The 14799-nt window shown below is 41.1% G+C and overlaps 1 protein-coding gene across 1 annotated transcript in view; it reads left to right on the top strand.

Annotated features, from left to right (window-relative positions):
• JMY (junction mediating and regulatory protein, p53 cofactor) overlaps positions 1-6198 on the top strand; it is an 81338-nt gene extending 75140 nt beyond the window's left edge. Inside the window, exons 10-11 of the mRNA XM_068250220.1 lie at positions 1282-1592; positions 5304-6198. Coding sequence (XP_068106321.1) covers positions 1282-1589 — 308 coding nt within the window. The 3' untranslated portion in view covers positions 1590-1592; positions 5304-6198. The remainder of the gene's footprint in view (positions 1-1281; positions 1593-5303) is intronic.
• The last annotated feature ends 8601 nt before the right edge of the window (positions 6199-14799 follow it).

The raw sequence follows: 14799 nt of genomic DNA, 5'->3' as shown, positions 1-14799 counted from the left end.
CTCCCTGAGGTGCTCAGAAAAGAATAAAAAAAAAGGCTGATTAGTCATTTGAAAGCTATTTTACTCGGTGAACAGCATGGCTGGATGTACTGACAAACAAAGGTATCTTTTTGTGCTTCAAATAAACTTGCTTGTGCTTTGTCATTTTGGGGCAAACAGTATGTTTGCTCCCAGTAGAGAGGACTCTTACTTAAGTTATAGTAAGTTGCCCATATACTGGCAAGGTTTTTCTTTTATGTAAATATTGTGAATAGTCTATTAACCATTTTAGCCTTTTAGACGTGACTTTCACGTCCAAAAGGCTGCTGTTGCAGTGCTGCATGCTCCCACGCGCCCCCGTGCTGCCCCCTGTTAGCCCAGAGATCAATGAATGGGAACATTGTTTCCATTCATTAATCTAAGTCCCCGCTAGAAAAGCCGACGACTTCTTTTCAGAGGCCGTGGTCTTTCTGGAAAAAAAATCACGTCCTCCTTGTAGTTCCTGTAAGCAAGCGTGCTCGCTCACAGGATAGAAAAACAAAAAAATCACTGTGGCCAAATAGTAAAACTACATGCGCATACATTTTTATTACAAAAAGACACAATAAATTACATTTAAAATTACCTACCACACTCAAATACCCAAATAACATTTTTAACTAAAAAAAAAAATAAAAAAATATTACAATTAAAAAAACAATACAAATAGTTACCCAGGGGTCTGAACTTTTTTAATATGCATGTAAAGAGGGTATACAACTAATATTTTTTTAAATTATAAGCTTGTAAATAGTGATGGATGCAAAACTAAAAAAAAATGCACCTTTATTTCCAAATAAAATATTGGCGCCATACATTGGGATAGGGACATCATTTAAATGGTGTAATAACAGGGACAAATGGTCAAATAAAATACATAGGTTTTAGTTATGGTAGCATGTATTATTTTAAAACTATAATGGCCGAAAACTGAGAAATAATGAATTGTTTCCAAAAATAATTCTTAGCAAAATGAACCACCCAAAGAAAGCCTAATTGGTGGTGGAAAAAACAAGATCTAGATCAATTAATTGTGATAATTAGTGATAAAGTTATTGGTGAATTAATGGGAGGTGAAAATTTCTCGGATGCAGAAGGTGAAAAACGACTGAAGGCTGAAGTGGTTAATGAAAATCTTTATACTGTTTCTAACAGTTGATGTTGAGAGATTGAACAATAAACTCAAGCATCAGTGTTCTATGTTGATATTTTTATGGAATATGTTGGAACTGTATAAATCCATAATAATGATGTATTTTTCAGTGAGTTCACCAATGGATGAAGTGTTGGCCTCCCTGAAGCGTGGAAGCTTTCACCTGAAGAAGGTGGAGCAGAGAGCATTGGCTCCTTTCCCTGATGAGGACGACAGCAATAATATTTTGGCACAGATCAGAAAGGGGGTGAAGCTGAAGAAGGTGCAGAAAGATGTTTTAAGAGAGTCCTTCACACTTCTGGCTGACGCAGACCCGCTGACCCGCAGCATCCATGAAGCACTTAGGCGGATAAAAGAGGCTTCCCCGGAATCCGAAGATGAGGAAGAGAGTTTGCCTTGCACAGAGTGGGAAAACTAGCCGGTAATACATTCATGTTACCTGTTTATACAGCATTAATGTATAAGATCTCAAAGGAGGAAGTAGTGAAAGCACTGGGAACGTATGAATTAAAGCAAATATGTATACAGGTAGTCCCTGACTTACGAACACCTGATAAAATGTGGAATATATTACCACAGGAAGTTGTTATGGCAAATTCTGTATCTACGTTCAAGGGGTACTTAGATGGTTTCCTTGCACTGAAACACATCCATGGCTACAATTACTATGTAATTCCCGCTGGTGTTGATCCAGGGATTTTATCTGACTGCCAGTTGTCGTCTTACTTGTAAAGCCGCCGCTGCTTACTCCACACCCTCCTTTGACTAATTCACGGAGTGCCTCTATCAGGAATCATCCATGCAGTGATCTTATCGATAGGCTGGGACTGCATGGGCGAAATACAAGGAAGTGTGTCTCCCTGCACAATGTGGAGGGTGGCCAGTGGGTGGAGGATAGCAGCCAGCTTTCCCTCCTCTCATATCATTAGGATTTGGTCCGGTCTAGCTGCTTGTAATCAGACCACCATTAGGCCTCTTGCACACTACATGTAGTTCTGATTTTTTTTTTTTTTTCGGATCTGATTTTGGATTCCGATTAAAATAAAAAAACGTACAGCATGCTGCTAAGATTTTTAATCGGAATCCAAAATCGGATGTATTAAAAAAAAATCGGAATTGCATGTAGTGCGCAAGAGGCCTCAGGGAGAGTAAATTTCCATCTTTGTAAGAAGATGTAACCAGCACTAAATAAGTGACAATGGTTGGGCTTGTAGCCTATTACATACATAGTGATGGCCAAGCTTTATATGCTGTGTGAAAAGATATAGTAGGCACTGGGTGTGTTTAATAGTCTAGTTCACAACTTCAAACCTGTAACAACAGATTTTTATCGGAATCTGACTGTAAGAACAGCACTTGTTAAATGTAAAACTATAGTGAGGTAACAGCAGGGATCTGGGAAATACGGTCGGAGGGAAGAGAAGTCTTATTCTTTTCAACTACCAGAGACACCAGTAATAATCTCTGATCTCTTTCACGCAATGTTCTGCAAGGAATGATTCTTTATAAAGAGGTGCTTTAAAGGTTACAACAAATAGAAAATGTGTGCATCAGCCAAGTAGAGCCTGATAAATCTGGCTTTCTAAATTTGGCCTATTGGCTAATCACGAGACATCGCTCATGCAAATGTGCATTTGCTTTCGCATGCCAAAATATGCAGGATCTAAAACTAATACCGCAAAGCGGTTGCCCTGCAGGAATTAGTTCATGCTACATTAGCACTATCCAGGAGCGCCACGGGGAGGCTTACCAATGCCCCCATATAACCGGGGTGTCGCGGGGGCCTCAGGCCCTTTCACTACCTGAAAACTACAGCGGCATCCCAGAGGGGGAGGCTAGGATGGCCAGTGCCGGGAAGGGCCTCCCGCACCCACCTCCCAAAATTCAAAACAGGCACTTACCTTAACGTATATTGCGTTCTGCTGCATGTGCATGACCTGGGCGCGACACAAAAGAAAGGAGTGAAGCATGGGCCCCCCAAGCTTGTAGGCCTCAGGGGTGGCTCTCGTGCAACACTCCAGAGGGGTGGAGAGGACAGGCGCAGACAGCCTGCTCCAGGGCTCTCACCTCCTAGAACAAGCAATCCACCACCCGCCTCCAAAGGATAGACATGCAATACTGATTACAACAAAGCGGAAATGTGTGCATCAACCAAGTTAAAACCTGATAAATCTGGAGCTTTAAAGGTGCTCCGCTATCTCCATGTATTTTTATTTAACTCCGCTTCATGCGCATAAATATGCTGGATACATTTATCCATCTAATTACAGGCCAGATTACCGGCAGCATCTGAGACTAGCCATATACCAAGCTTGCCAGATATTTATTACATTTCACAGAATGCTGGCATCAGTAACAATATAATAAATAAACTGTGTACAGTATAAATTATTTCTGGGTGAGCAGATTGCAATGTGTAGATTCGACACGAAATTTCACTAAAGAAAAAAAACGCTGCACAAGTTTACAGTAAATTAACTGGTTCTGGATCCTTGAGAATCCTATCTACAGCCCTTAAAACTTAATTTGTATCTAAAATATTGTCACCATACATCATTCTAGGGTCGTAAAGTAAATGTTGTAATAACCGGGACAAATGGGAAAATAAAATGTTTTATCTACAGTAGCATTGCTTATTTAAAACTATAATGGTTAAAAACAGGGCTGTGGAATTGGAGTTGGAGTCGAGGAGTCTGAGTCGGAGCCGTTCTGGGTGCCCGGAGTCGGAGTCGTGGTTTCATAGACTGAAGAGTCGGAGTTGGAAGATTTTTGTACCGACTCCACTGCCCTGGTTAAAAACTGAGAATTGTTTTTTTTTTTTTTTTTCTTCTTCTTCTTCCCTTTAAAATGCATATAAAATAATCAAATATTAGAGTATCACCCAAAGATAGCTTAATTTGTGTAAAAAAAAAAAAGTGTGATATGTGAAAATTGCTGTTTTTTTTTTAAGGGGAAATAACCTGTGGTAGGGAAGTGGTTTTAAAGAGAAACTCCAACCTAGAATTGAACTTTATCCCAATCAGTAGCTGATACCCCCTTTTACATGAGAAATATGATGCTTTTCACAAACAGACCATCAGGGCGCGCTGTATGACTGATTTTGTGCTGAAATCCCTCCCACAAAAAGCTCTGAAGAAACTGCCACAATGTAACAATGTTCACAGACAGGAATTAGCTGTTTACAGCTGTCTGTAACAGCCAAAACAGCTAGGAGCAGCTACATAACCTGCCCACAGTAAAAATGTCACCATGTGGTAAATGTCAGAATGTAAATCGGGGAGAGGAAAGATTTTACAATGAGCAAACACTGACTAAATCATTTATACATAATTATTGTAAAAATGAAGCACTTTTTTTACTACATTATTTTCACTGGAGTTCCTCTTTAAATGACACCTGAAGTGAGAGGCACATGGAGACTGTCTTATCTATTTTCTTTTAAACAATGCCAGTTGTCTAGCAGTCCTGCTGATCTGCATGCTTGTTAAAAATCTGGAACTTTAAAAAAAAAAAGACAAAAGTTAGATACTTACCGTGTTTCCACAAATTGAAGGCATCCCCTTAAAATAAGCCCTAGTCACAATGGGTGCTGGAGTCCTGCTCTGTTCAGCACCAGAAGGAAAATTAATATAAGGCAGTGTCTTGTTTTCGGGGAAACGCGTTACTTGAGGAGGGGAAAGTCTCTGAATCCTATTGAGGCTTTCCCTGTTTTGCTTCGCCAGCTCGTTCCAACGCTGGGACCCCCGAGCCAACAGCAATAGAAATATTTACCTTTGCCGGCCTCTAGCGTAAGTAGCTGCCCCCAGGGGTAGAGGCAGAGAGCTGGATCCCCTCTGCAGAGGACAGGGGAATCTCTTTATGATCCAGAGGCTTCCCTCTCCTGAGGAAAGTACCCTCTATTGCCACTTTTTTCCCCTTAGGATCACTTTAAGGGTCTATGGCTATAAGTATTAGAGGCTCAGGACATCCAGGCAATGCCCATTGTTTAAAATGAAATAACTGGTTCAGACTCCATATCCCACTGAGCCTGACCATCATCCAATGATTTCATGTTAAAATTAAGCCTCCTTATAAAATAAGTATTGTCAGTTGCCTACATCTAACATGCTGCGATTCTGTGTTATGTCTGCAGGTTATCCCCCGACATTACTGTAATGCAGCAGAGCTGGGAGGGTCGGTTCCACTGCAGCAAGAAGTAGACCACAAGGAGAATTGAGAGGACAATCTCAAGAAGAATCGCAACTAAAGCTGAAGCAGCCTTTCAGTACACTTACAGCTTAGATGCCAGATGGATTTATTTCACAAGCTCTACCTTGCTTCCAGAAGCACTTTTATACTTCCATGTAGCTCGGTGGCTATTTGTGGGATTCCTTTTTGTTTTTGTTTTTTTATGGCAAAACACTAATAATTTGCGCAGTTGGAATTTACAAAGGAGGTCACTGAACCCTGTGTCTAGATGCACTGAATCCAATCAGCTTGAAGGAGAATGAAACGAAACTGACCATTTTCCAGGAGCAGCAATGGTATCACTGTATTGGCCAACCACAGGTTGTCTTCTGTTTACTAGACGTCTAGGATTCAAAAGAAAGAGCTGAGGTTATGACGGATGAAGAGTTCTTTTCAAGGGAACACTGAGATCAAGAGGCAGTCATAACCGAAGAGTACAGAATATCATCCCATCTATGCCTATGGGGGGTATTTGCACCGCCTGCAGTTATCTGGCCACTGCAGATCGCATGTTTTTCTCAGTCTACAAGACTTGGCCGTACCTTTGCTATGGTCTGATTGGTGTCCTTTCTTTTAACACGACAGCTGCTCATATTTGCTAAAATAACGTTTTTACCGCACGCTGCGTATTATAGGGGGCAGCGAGTCATTTTATGAATTTTACTATTTTTTTGACATTTTATGATTTTGACTGCATTTGTTTGTCTTAATTATTTTATGCAATTTCATTTGACTTCCTTTCAGGGGTTCTGAAGGAAAATGCAAACTATATTTATAATGATCAGAAGACCTAGTATTATTTTACGTGTGGATATTTTTTTTTCCCTTTTATGTTTTGCTTGACAAGTTTGCATGTGTGTGTTTTTGATTTTTTTTTTTTTTTTATTGAAAGTTATTCTAACTTTATGACCAGCGAGTCGCCCTAATTTTATTTACACCGGCCATTAAGTTTACTAATAATGGGTTTGAACTTTTTTTTAAAATTAAGATCCCCGCTTGGGTATCTGAAAGACATTCTGCTTATTTTTGATAAGAGGTTGATCGTGCTAGTTGGGCTGAGTTTCCAGTTTGCTGGCATGAGTCTATTTCCGAAGCTTCAGCATCTTCTATTAGTGCATCGCATGCACATTTGTCAGGCGGTAGTTTGTGGACCAACACGTTTACGTAGAAGTTGTCCGTTTGCACCCGGCATTCATTGAAAATCAAGCCATTCCCATTCTATAGCTTAAGTGTCCTATTAAGCCACAAGAATCCTTGCAATTAATGTGACGTTAATATGTTTGTTGGAGATTTGATCTCTTTGATCGTAAGTGACCAGCTAACGACCCAATTCATGTTATAATTGATTTGCACAGTTCTTTGATTTGGTGTGAAATAGGGTGACCTTTCTTTTATAGGATTTGTCCTTATAAATATGCCATAACAACCTGTGTCATGGAGAGGCAGTGGAAACTATCAGGGCAGTAAGAAGAACTGCAGCAGTGCTGTGTGTTACGGTAGAGACTGCAGTCACTGGGAGAACCTAGGCAAACAATAGTTCGATAGGAAGTGATAAGCAGGTGACATTGTATTAAAGATGAACTTTAACCCAGGATTCAAACTTTATCCCAATCAGTAGTCGATACCCCGTTTCCCATGAGAAATCTTTACATTTTCTCTAATAGTGCATCGGGGGGAGGGTCTGTGTGGTTGATATTGTGGTGAAACCCCTCCCATAGTGTGATGTCAGGGCCATGACTGAGTGTTTCCTGTCTGTGAACCTCTTTGCATTGTGGGAAATAACAGCTGTTTCCAACTGCCAAGCAAGCAGTATTTCCCTATGGCAGTGATCTGCAAACTTGGCTCTCCAGCTGTTAAGGAACAACAAGTCTCACAATGCATTTGACTTTATGAATCATGACTGTGGCTGTCAGACTCCCGCAATGCATTGTGGGACTTGTAGTCCCTTAACAGCTGGAGAGCCAAGTTTGCAGAACACTGCCCTATAGGCCTATCTTAATAAAAACACAGTATGTGTTTCATAAATAGTTCATAATACCAGCAAAGCGACCATATTCATGCCTTGCTAAAGCCATGCGGTTACTTGATCCCTTCATGGGGGCAAAATCGGTAATGTATTATTTCTGCGCTACTGATCGGGGGGGGGGGGGGGGGGGGTGGTTCTGGAATTGATCTAGCAATCTTGTTAGAAATTCCTCCTTTTGAGGAAGATTTATGACAGATCCTGAAGTTCTGCTTGATACGGCCAGAGGATATTTCTTTGGTTGGAGAAGAGATAGGAAAGTGACTTGTCAGCATAAGAAAATGAGGAAACGTCATTTCAGCTGACAGTGCCTAATTTTTATTAGTTGTAGACAGTCTTTATTGGTACATTTTCCGTACTTTAAATGCAGGAACATCACTGGAGATCATCAGTTTATATGAAGATTTGGCCCACACTAGTACCGCTGTTTGGCACACAGATGGACTGTCATGGCTAATGAATTTGGCTTTGTCCCTTGTATATACTATTTGAAGAGCTTTTCCCTACGATTTGCGCTTAGAAAAGCGCTTTTATAAGTGCTTATCTAATCTTTTTTGTTCAGCGATGATTTTTTTTTTTTACTTCCTGGAGTCAGTCAGGAAGTGAACTCTTTAACCTGAAAATAAATAAAGTGCTTGGGAAAAAGGTATACAAAGCGCTTTTTCAAGCGCTTTGTGATTTCCCTATACCTTCCATTGAGCCAAAGCGCTCAGAAAATGGTACATAAAGCGCGTTTACGATTTCATTAAAATCGCAATGCTTACATGTGAACACAGTCATAGGAAATCATTACACAAGCACTTTTAGGGCGATTGCATCACTTAAAAAAAAAATAGACCATGTGAACAAGCCCTAAAAGTGGCCATACATTGATCACTTGTGTGCTGAGTTGTACGGCCCTGCAGCGAGGTCTTAAAGGACTTACGAGGCGAAATTGGAAAAAAAAAAAGTAAATTACTTGCCTCATCTTTTATGGCACGGAGGACACTGTCCGCGCCCTCCGTGCCGATCCGCCGGGTCCCCCCGCTCATTAGCCCCCCGGGCCGGCTGCCGACCCCACGGCCCGGGTCAGGCTCTCCTGCCTCTCGCAACATGGCCGCTTCCTCTGGCCGCGGCTGCGCAGTCCGCCTGGCCGCGAGTGCAGCTGCGCAGCTCTAGGGCCAACCCCCCTGATCCACGCTACGTAGCGGGGGGACCCGGCGGATCGGCACGGAGGGCGCGGACGGCGTCCTCCGTGCCATAAAAGATGAGGCAGGTAATTTACTTTTTTTTAGCAATTTCGCCTCGTAAGTCCTTTAAGGCTGCAGTGGCCTAAATTGTAAAAAATATCCTGGTCACTAGGGGGTGTAAGGCTACGGTCCTCAGTTGGTTAAGTAGGAGGTGGGGATATTCTCCTCTCTTCTAAATAAAGCAACTCCGTAGAGTTATAAGGGCCCATTCACACTTGCGAAACCCAATCGCTTGGCAATTGCAACTTTTCAGCGATTATGATTTGCGAGTCTCCTTCAGTGAAATAAGATACATTTTACACACCGCATTTCTGATCGCTGGCAATAAGCAGAGCGCTGGCAAACTCCTGCAAAGTGCACCAGTGTGAATGGGTCCTTGTGTAAGAGCAGCGGAGAGCGGCATGTTCTATTCTGTAGTTTTACAATGACCTCAGAAATGCCAGCCTGCCTCACTGCACAGTACTGCTTTCCTGGAGTCAGAGGTCTCCCATTCAGTTTTCCACTGTGCAGACTCTGGCATGCCAGCACTGTCAGCTGCCCATATACACATAACCCGTGACAAATGAGCATCGTATATCATATCCGATATCTTGAACAAAGATGAGAGAGTAGATTCCATTGTGCCTGTAGCAATCATTCTTCCCTTTCCACATTATAAAGCAAATTATAAAATAATTGTCTATAATATAGTTATATATTCCATGCTTCCACGTGTATTTTCTGATGCAGTGTCTTTCCTATTTAACCTTTTTGTCTGCGTACATTTGAATTAGCCGCTTAATGAAATGGGCGCGATTATCGTGTATTTTATATAGCGGCTATAAATGTATTGTGTTACATTTTTGTAGCGGTTGTATATTATGAATGAGCGGCTAATATTTGTTGAAAGAAATGCACGGTAATGAAGTGTGTTTCCAATAGCGGCTGATGTAATCTTGCATATTACATCCTAATCTTACATGTAAAAGTGCCGAAAGTTAAAATGAGTGCTAATTTTGGTGAACATTTTTTTTTTCACTCTGATAGCGGCTATATTCATATTGTTGCCAGTTATAGCGTGCACACAATTATTTCTGAAACATTGTAGTAGCTGCTTAAATATTAGATACAGATGCCGACATAATGTAGGAGCCGCATAAATGGTGAAAAAGTAGATACAGTTGCTGAAACAATGTAGTAGCCGCTGAAATATTTATATGGAGTTGCAGTAGCCAGTGAAACATTAGATACTATTGCAATAGCCATTGAAACAGAAGATATAGATGTGAAGTAATGTAGTAGTCAAAACATGATTCAGTTATCCCTAAATACAGTATTGTTAAATAAAGTATTACTGAGCTTTAAGGTCTTGCAGCAAGGGCATGCCTTTAGCGGCATGTAACAGATGGAGCAACCGTAGCAGCGGCTATATGCTGAAGCCGTAGCAGGTGTGCACTGCTTTTATATCCTGCCGAAATAAAGCATCCGGATAGCTGCAAGCAGGCATGAGAAGCCACTGCAGCTCTTAGCCGCTACCAAGAGCAGCAAAGTGCTGCGGTTTGTGCTCCTTGAAGCAGCCAGTAGCAGCAGTTATGTGTTAACGCTGAAGTGTGAAGCAGGACTGTGTCCTGCTGAAATCGGGTTGTTACCCATAGCAATAAAGTGTTTGGGGGCATCTCTTTGTGCTGCAATAAACTTCTGCTGTGTGCTGGGCGAAGTGGACAACAGCATCGGCTATGTCATAAAGCCGCAGAGCTGTGTGCTGTAATAGGCAGAGCTACAGAGGTGCTGCTGTGCTCCAGGACATGAGATGCTTTTGCAGTTTTTCAGTAGAATGGAACTAGAATCCAGGTATTCCGATGTATGGTGCAACCAGACCGGAAAGGATATTTGGTTGGCGGCCACCTGATGAAAGCACCCAGCAGAACTGTGAACAGCCTGCAGTAGCTGCAGTGCTGCTTGCCATAGCTGCTGTGAGTTGTATGCTACGGAAATCTTTCTTCCACTCATAGAACTTATATCACCTCATTATGGCTGCAATCAGATGTAGAGTGGGCCCTCCAGTAGCAGCCCAAAGCAGTACAGCATACACATCGGCTATGTATGTTCTTAAGACGCAGCATGGATTGCCATAGCCCTCATTAACGGTGGTGTACTTTGGCTGTGTCTTGCTGTGCTGTAAGGAGGACAAGGACCTCCAGACAGTGGTAGCTTGAAGTCAAAAGCACAATCAGCATCAGCGGCTATGTGCCAAAGCAGCAGCACTGCTTGCCATTGCAGGAGTAGGTGAGCTCTGGAGGACTACTGGTCACAGCAAGACTCCTTGATGATGGGCAATTAAATAGCCATAGTCTGGCTACAATGCAGCCAACTGCAGTGCATCTAGCTCCAGTGCTCTTGTAGAGCAAAATGTAAATCTGGATCTCACTGCAGCGTCAACACAGCATAGTAAGAAAAATAATTTGGCTACAAAGTAAATGGATCCCAGGCCAGTACACAGGAGGAGGCACAGCTCTCCAGAAGCTCTACCCCTTTCTTCTAAAGCAGACAAATCATAATTTATACAATGTAACCACTGCACATAATGCTGGAAAATACTTCCCACACAGTGGGAGGAATTCAGAATTTATTGGGCAATAGTAGATCAAAACACTATATAAACTCACCAGCTAGCAGACACTTTGGATCCCAGATGCACTGGTTTGTAGCCGCTGGTAACAATGCTCTGCTTATCTATACCAACAGCTAGCTACAGTCACCCATATGCACAGAGCAAGTGTTAGGGATATACTAGCTGTAGTGTACATAAACCACCAGTGATAGTCAATATATTGTAGGAGACCATTATATACCAAAGCAACAGTCATCTATAAAAACAGAGCAAGTGTTAGATAAATACTAGCTGCACATAAACCACTAACAGCTGCGATTAGTATACTGTATACATCTCAGAGGTCATGTATTAGGTATATTAAGCGTAATTATCATCACCCACCACACCAGTAACAACTATGTATTGTCAACATCAGCTGTTATCTGTATACACAGCACATGGGTTATCTCTGAACGCTGATTACATTCTATAGCCATTGCATTGCACAAAATAACATCACATATACTGCAAGCTTCAATGATTCTTATACAAAAGTCACCACCAGCTATGCAGGGATAGACTAATGACATAAACCTCCAGCACCTGGCCTCTATATAAGCTAAGGGAAAGTCTGTACACTTCACACTAGTGATGGTATAACCCACTTGCACCAGACTTGCCTATATACACACACATGTTCAGTCAGTATACTGACATACCTAATACACTGCTCTAATCATCAGCCATCAGCACACAATAATATTATCAGGACTAACTGCAACGTATCTATACTATCCTCATTTACCGTTACATCCCTCTTACCGATAGTTTGATCTGTGCAATTAAAGTGTGGAAGTGGAATTTACCCCCAAAAAAGTGCACGGTGGCGTCATAATTACCCCCTTTAGCAGTGCACCATAATAACCTGCTCCAGCATAGTGGAGCCTTGTGATGTGCAGGAAGTTTTTGTTGACTGGTGAATTATCGGCCACAGTGTTTGTGATTTTCCTGTATTTTTACTCCAGCACAGCTCAGATCTGCAGCATATGAAATGTGGTGCATATGAAATCCTTATAAAAACAGAAAATGCAGCAGCACACAAAGTAAATTTGCTGTTGTCCTGAAATATACAGCGCAGAATAGACTGTTCTGATGGTCGAAAATGATTACACACTGTAACACTATTGATGTAACAATGTAACAGCTAGTGTAAACAAATGTAACAGAATCACAGGCACATTGAAGTAACAAGCTCACAATCGGCAATACGTTACAATGTTCCAATCTAGACAGTGAGCAAGAGAACCAGTGCAGTAATGCAATGGTTCTTGCTGAAGGAGGATGGAGCAGAAGGCAGTGGCACTAAGATAGGGAAGTGCACTAGCTGTCATTCTGTTGCTAGCTACTAAATTAGTGATGAAGCTGCCAAGTGTGCAGGAGGCGCAGCTGCACACTGGACCTGATGAAGCAAGCAGACAAGTGGAGGATGAGGGTCAGCTTAGCTGAGTGCCTGTAGCTGCAATTACTGCATGGGCAGGACAATGCACTATGCGGATGAAACAATGCAAAAAATGTCAGCTAATAATAAAATACATAGTTACCGATCAGGCTGAAATGAATTGCCAGATGCCATGTCTAATACTAATCAATACCAATCAACTTGCTGAGGAGACTTAACATTATGCAGAATTTTAAACATTATGCCGAAATTTCAGCTCATAACGATACACAGTTACAATCAAGCCAATTAATTATGCTAGCTAACATTATGAACAATTTATATAATTATGATGCAGAAGTCATGGCAATAGTTAATTGCTACGATAATTAACAATATATAAAAATTATGCCTAATATCAATGCCTTATAACGATAGTTAACATGCCTATACTGTGCTACAACACACCATACAGGGAAAATTAACGTGCTGATGTTGTAGTTATGGAAACAGTAGATATTTACGATAATTAACATCTTGTAAAAAATAAAGCAACTAGTATGGCCAATAACTATAACAATGCCTTATAAGGGTAATTAACACAACTATGTTGTATTGTGACACGCATATAATGATACTTCACATGCAGTCGTGTACTATGATACCTAAAAATGCAGGTACTCAATATGCTGATGCTGTAATAAGACAGTATACCTAATTTTGAAACTTAACATCACACTGACCCTTCCCCACCTACATCTAAGGTTTAAAACTAATCCCCAAATTTGGCTGGGTTCTCCTCATCTGATTCTATTGTGGCACCTCGGCTGGGGGGGCACCCAGTATCCATATTTCATCAGGGAGCAGAAGTCGGGAAGTTGAGAAGTAGCCGGTGAGCAGAAGAATCCAGGAGCAGCAGCTGGTGCAATAAGCCAGACACAGAGCAGCAGAGCCGCAGAATAACGGCTGTCATTCCAGTTGCAACCAGATTGTGTGCACTCAAATTATTTAGTGGACATTGGGGAGCCGGTAAAATGCTAACTGAGCTTCTCATAGCAGTCATCCACATTCAAGGAGTAGCTGTACACTTCTCTACCTGCATGAAGGTGTAGCTGCAGGAATAGCGCACTGCTATAGCCTTCCATTTATGGGTATTACAAATTGTAGTGTATCAACTATGTATCAATGAATGCCTTTATCCAGATTGATTTTCACATCGCTATATACTGTAAAAAGCTACCCCGTATGTGAAATAGGGAACAGAACAGTTTACTATATGACGAAAAATAAGGGTTAATTTAGCTGATATTATTAAATTGATGACATGCTCAATGAATATAATGTTATTAAAGTTGTGTATATGTTCAAAGTAGGCACATTGTAAGTTATACATTTTAGTTGCTGGAACTGAACTGTTTAGTGGATGAAGAAAAATAGCTGAACGGACCTGTTATTATATTACGAAAAATAGCGGGTTACTTTGGCTTGGGAGAGTAACAAAAGACAACTAACATGGAGAGCAGCAATACCGGTTATTAGACAACTAACATGATAATTTTAGTAAATAAACAGCAGTATATGGGTTAAGGTGAGTTAAACATTAGATATAGCAGCAGGCGTAGGAAGAATTTTAAGCGGTATATATATTTGCCGAGGAGAAATTTAAGGGCTAAAATGAATAGCCGCAGACTGCGCCCATATTATGCAGTCTGCGCCTTGAAAAAGAAATGTAGCCGAGAAATGCATTGGCGGAATAGCCGCGCCCAAATTCACCTGCGCTGCTATCAGCGTGTCCGTTTTGTCTTTATAGATTTGAATCCGGATCGATTTAGTATTGCTAAAACACTATTCATACTTAAAGGACCTCTGTCACGAAAATCTTAAAATTTAAAATATATGTAAACAAATACAATTAAGAAAAACGTTTCTTCCAGAGTAAAATGAGCCATAAATTACTTTTCTTCTTTGTTGCTGTCCCTTACAGTAGGTAGTAAAAATCTGACAGAACCGACAGGTTTTGGACTAGCTATTCTCCTCATGAGGGGTTCACAGGGATTTCTTTATTGTTAAAATGCACTGAAGCGAGTAAAATTATTTAAAATAAACACATGACATGGCTGCAAAAGAATATTACATACT

This window comes from Hyperolius riggenbachi, chromosome 1 (genome assembly GCF_040937935.1).
Source record: "Hyperolius riggenbachi isolate aHypRig1 chromosome 1, aHypRig1.pri, whole genome shotgun sequence".
NCBI lineage: Eukaryota > Metazoa > Chordata > Amphibia > Anura > Hyperoliidae > Hyperolius > Hyperolius riggenbachi.
The sequence above is the reverse complement of the archived record's forward strand: the minus strand, read 5'-3'. Positions and strand labels throughout refer to the sequence as shown.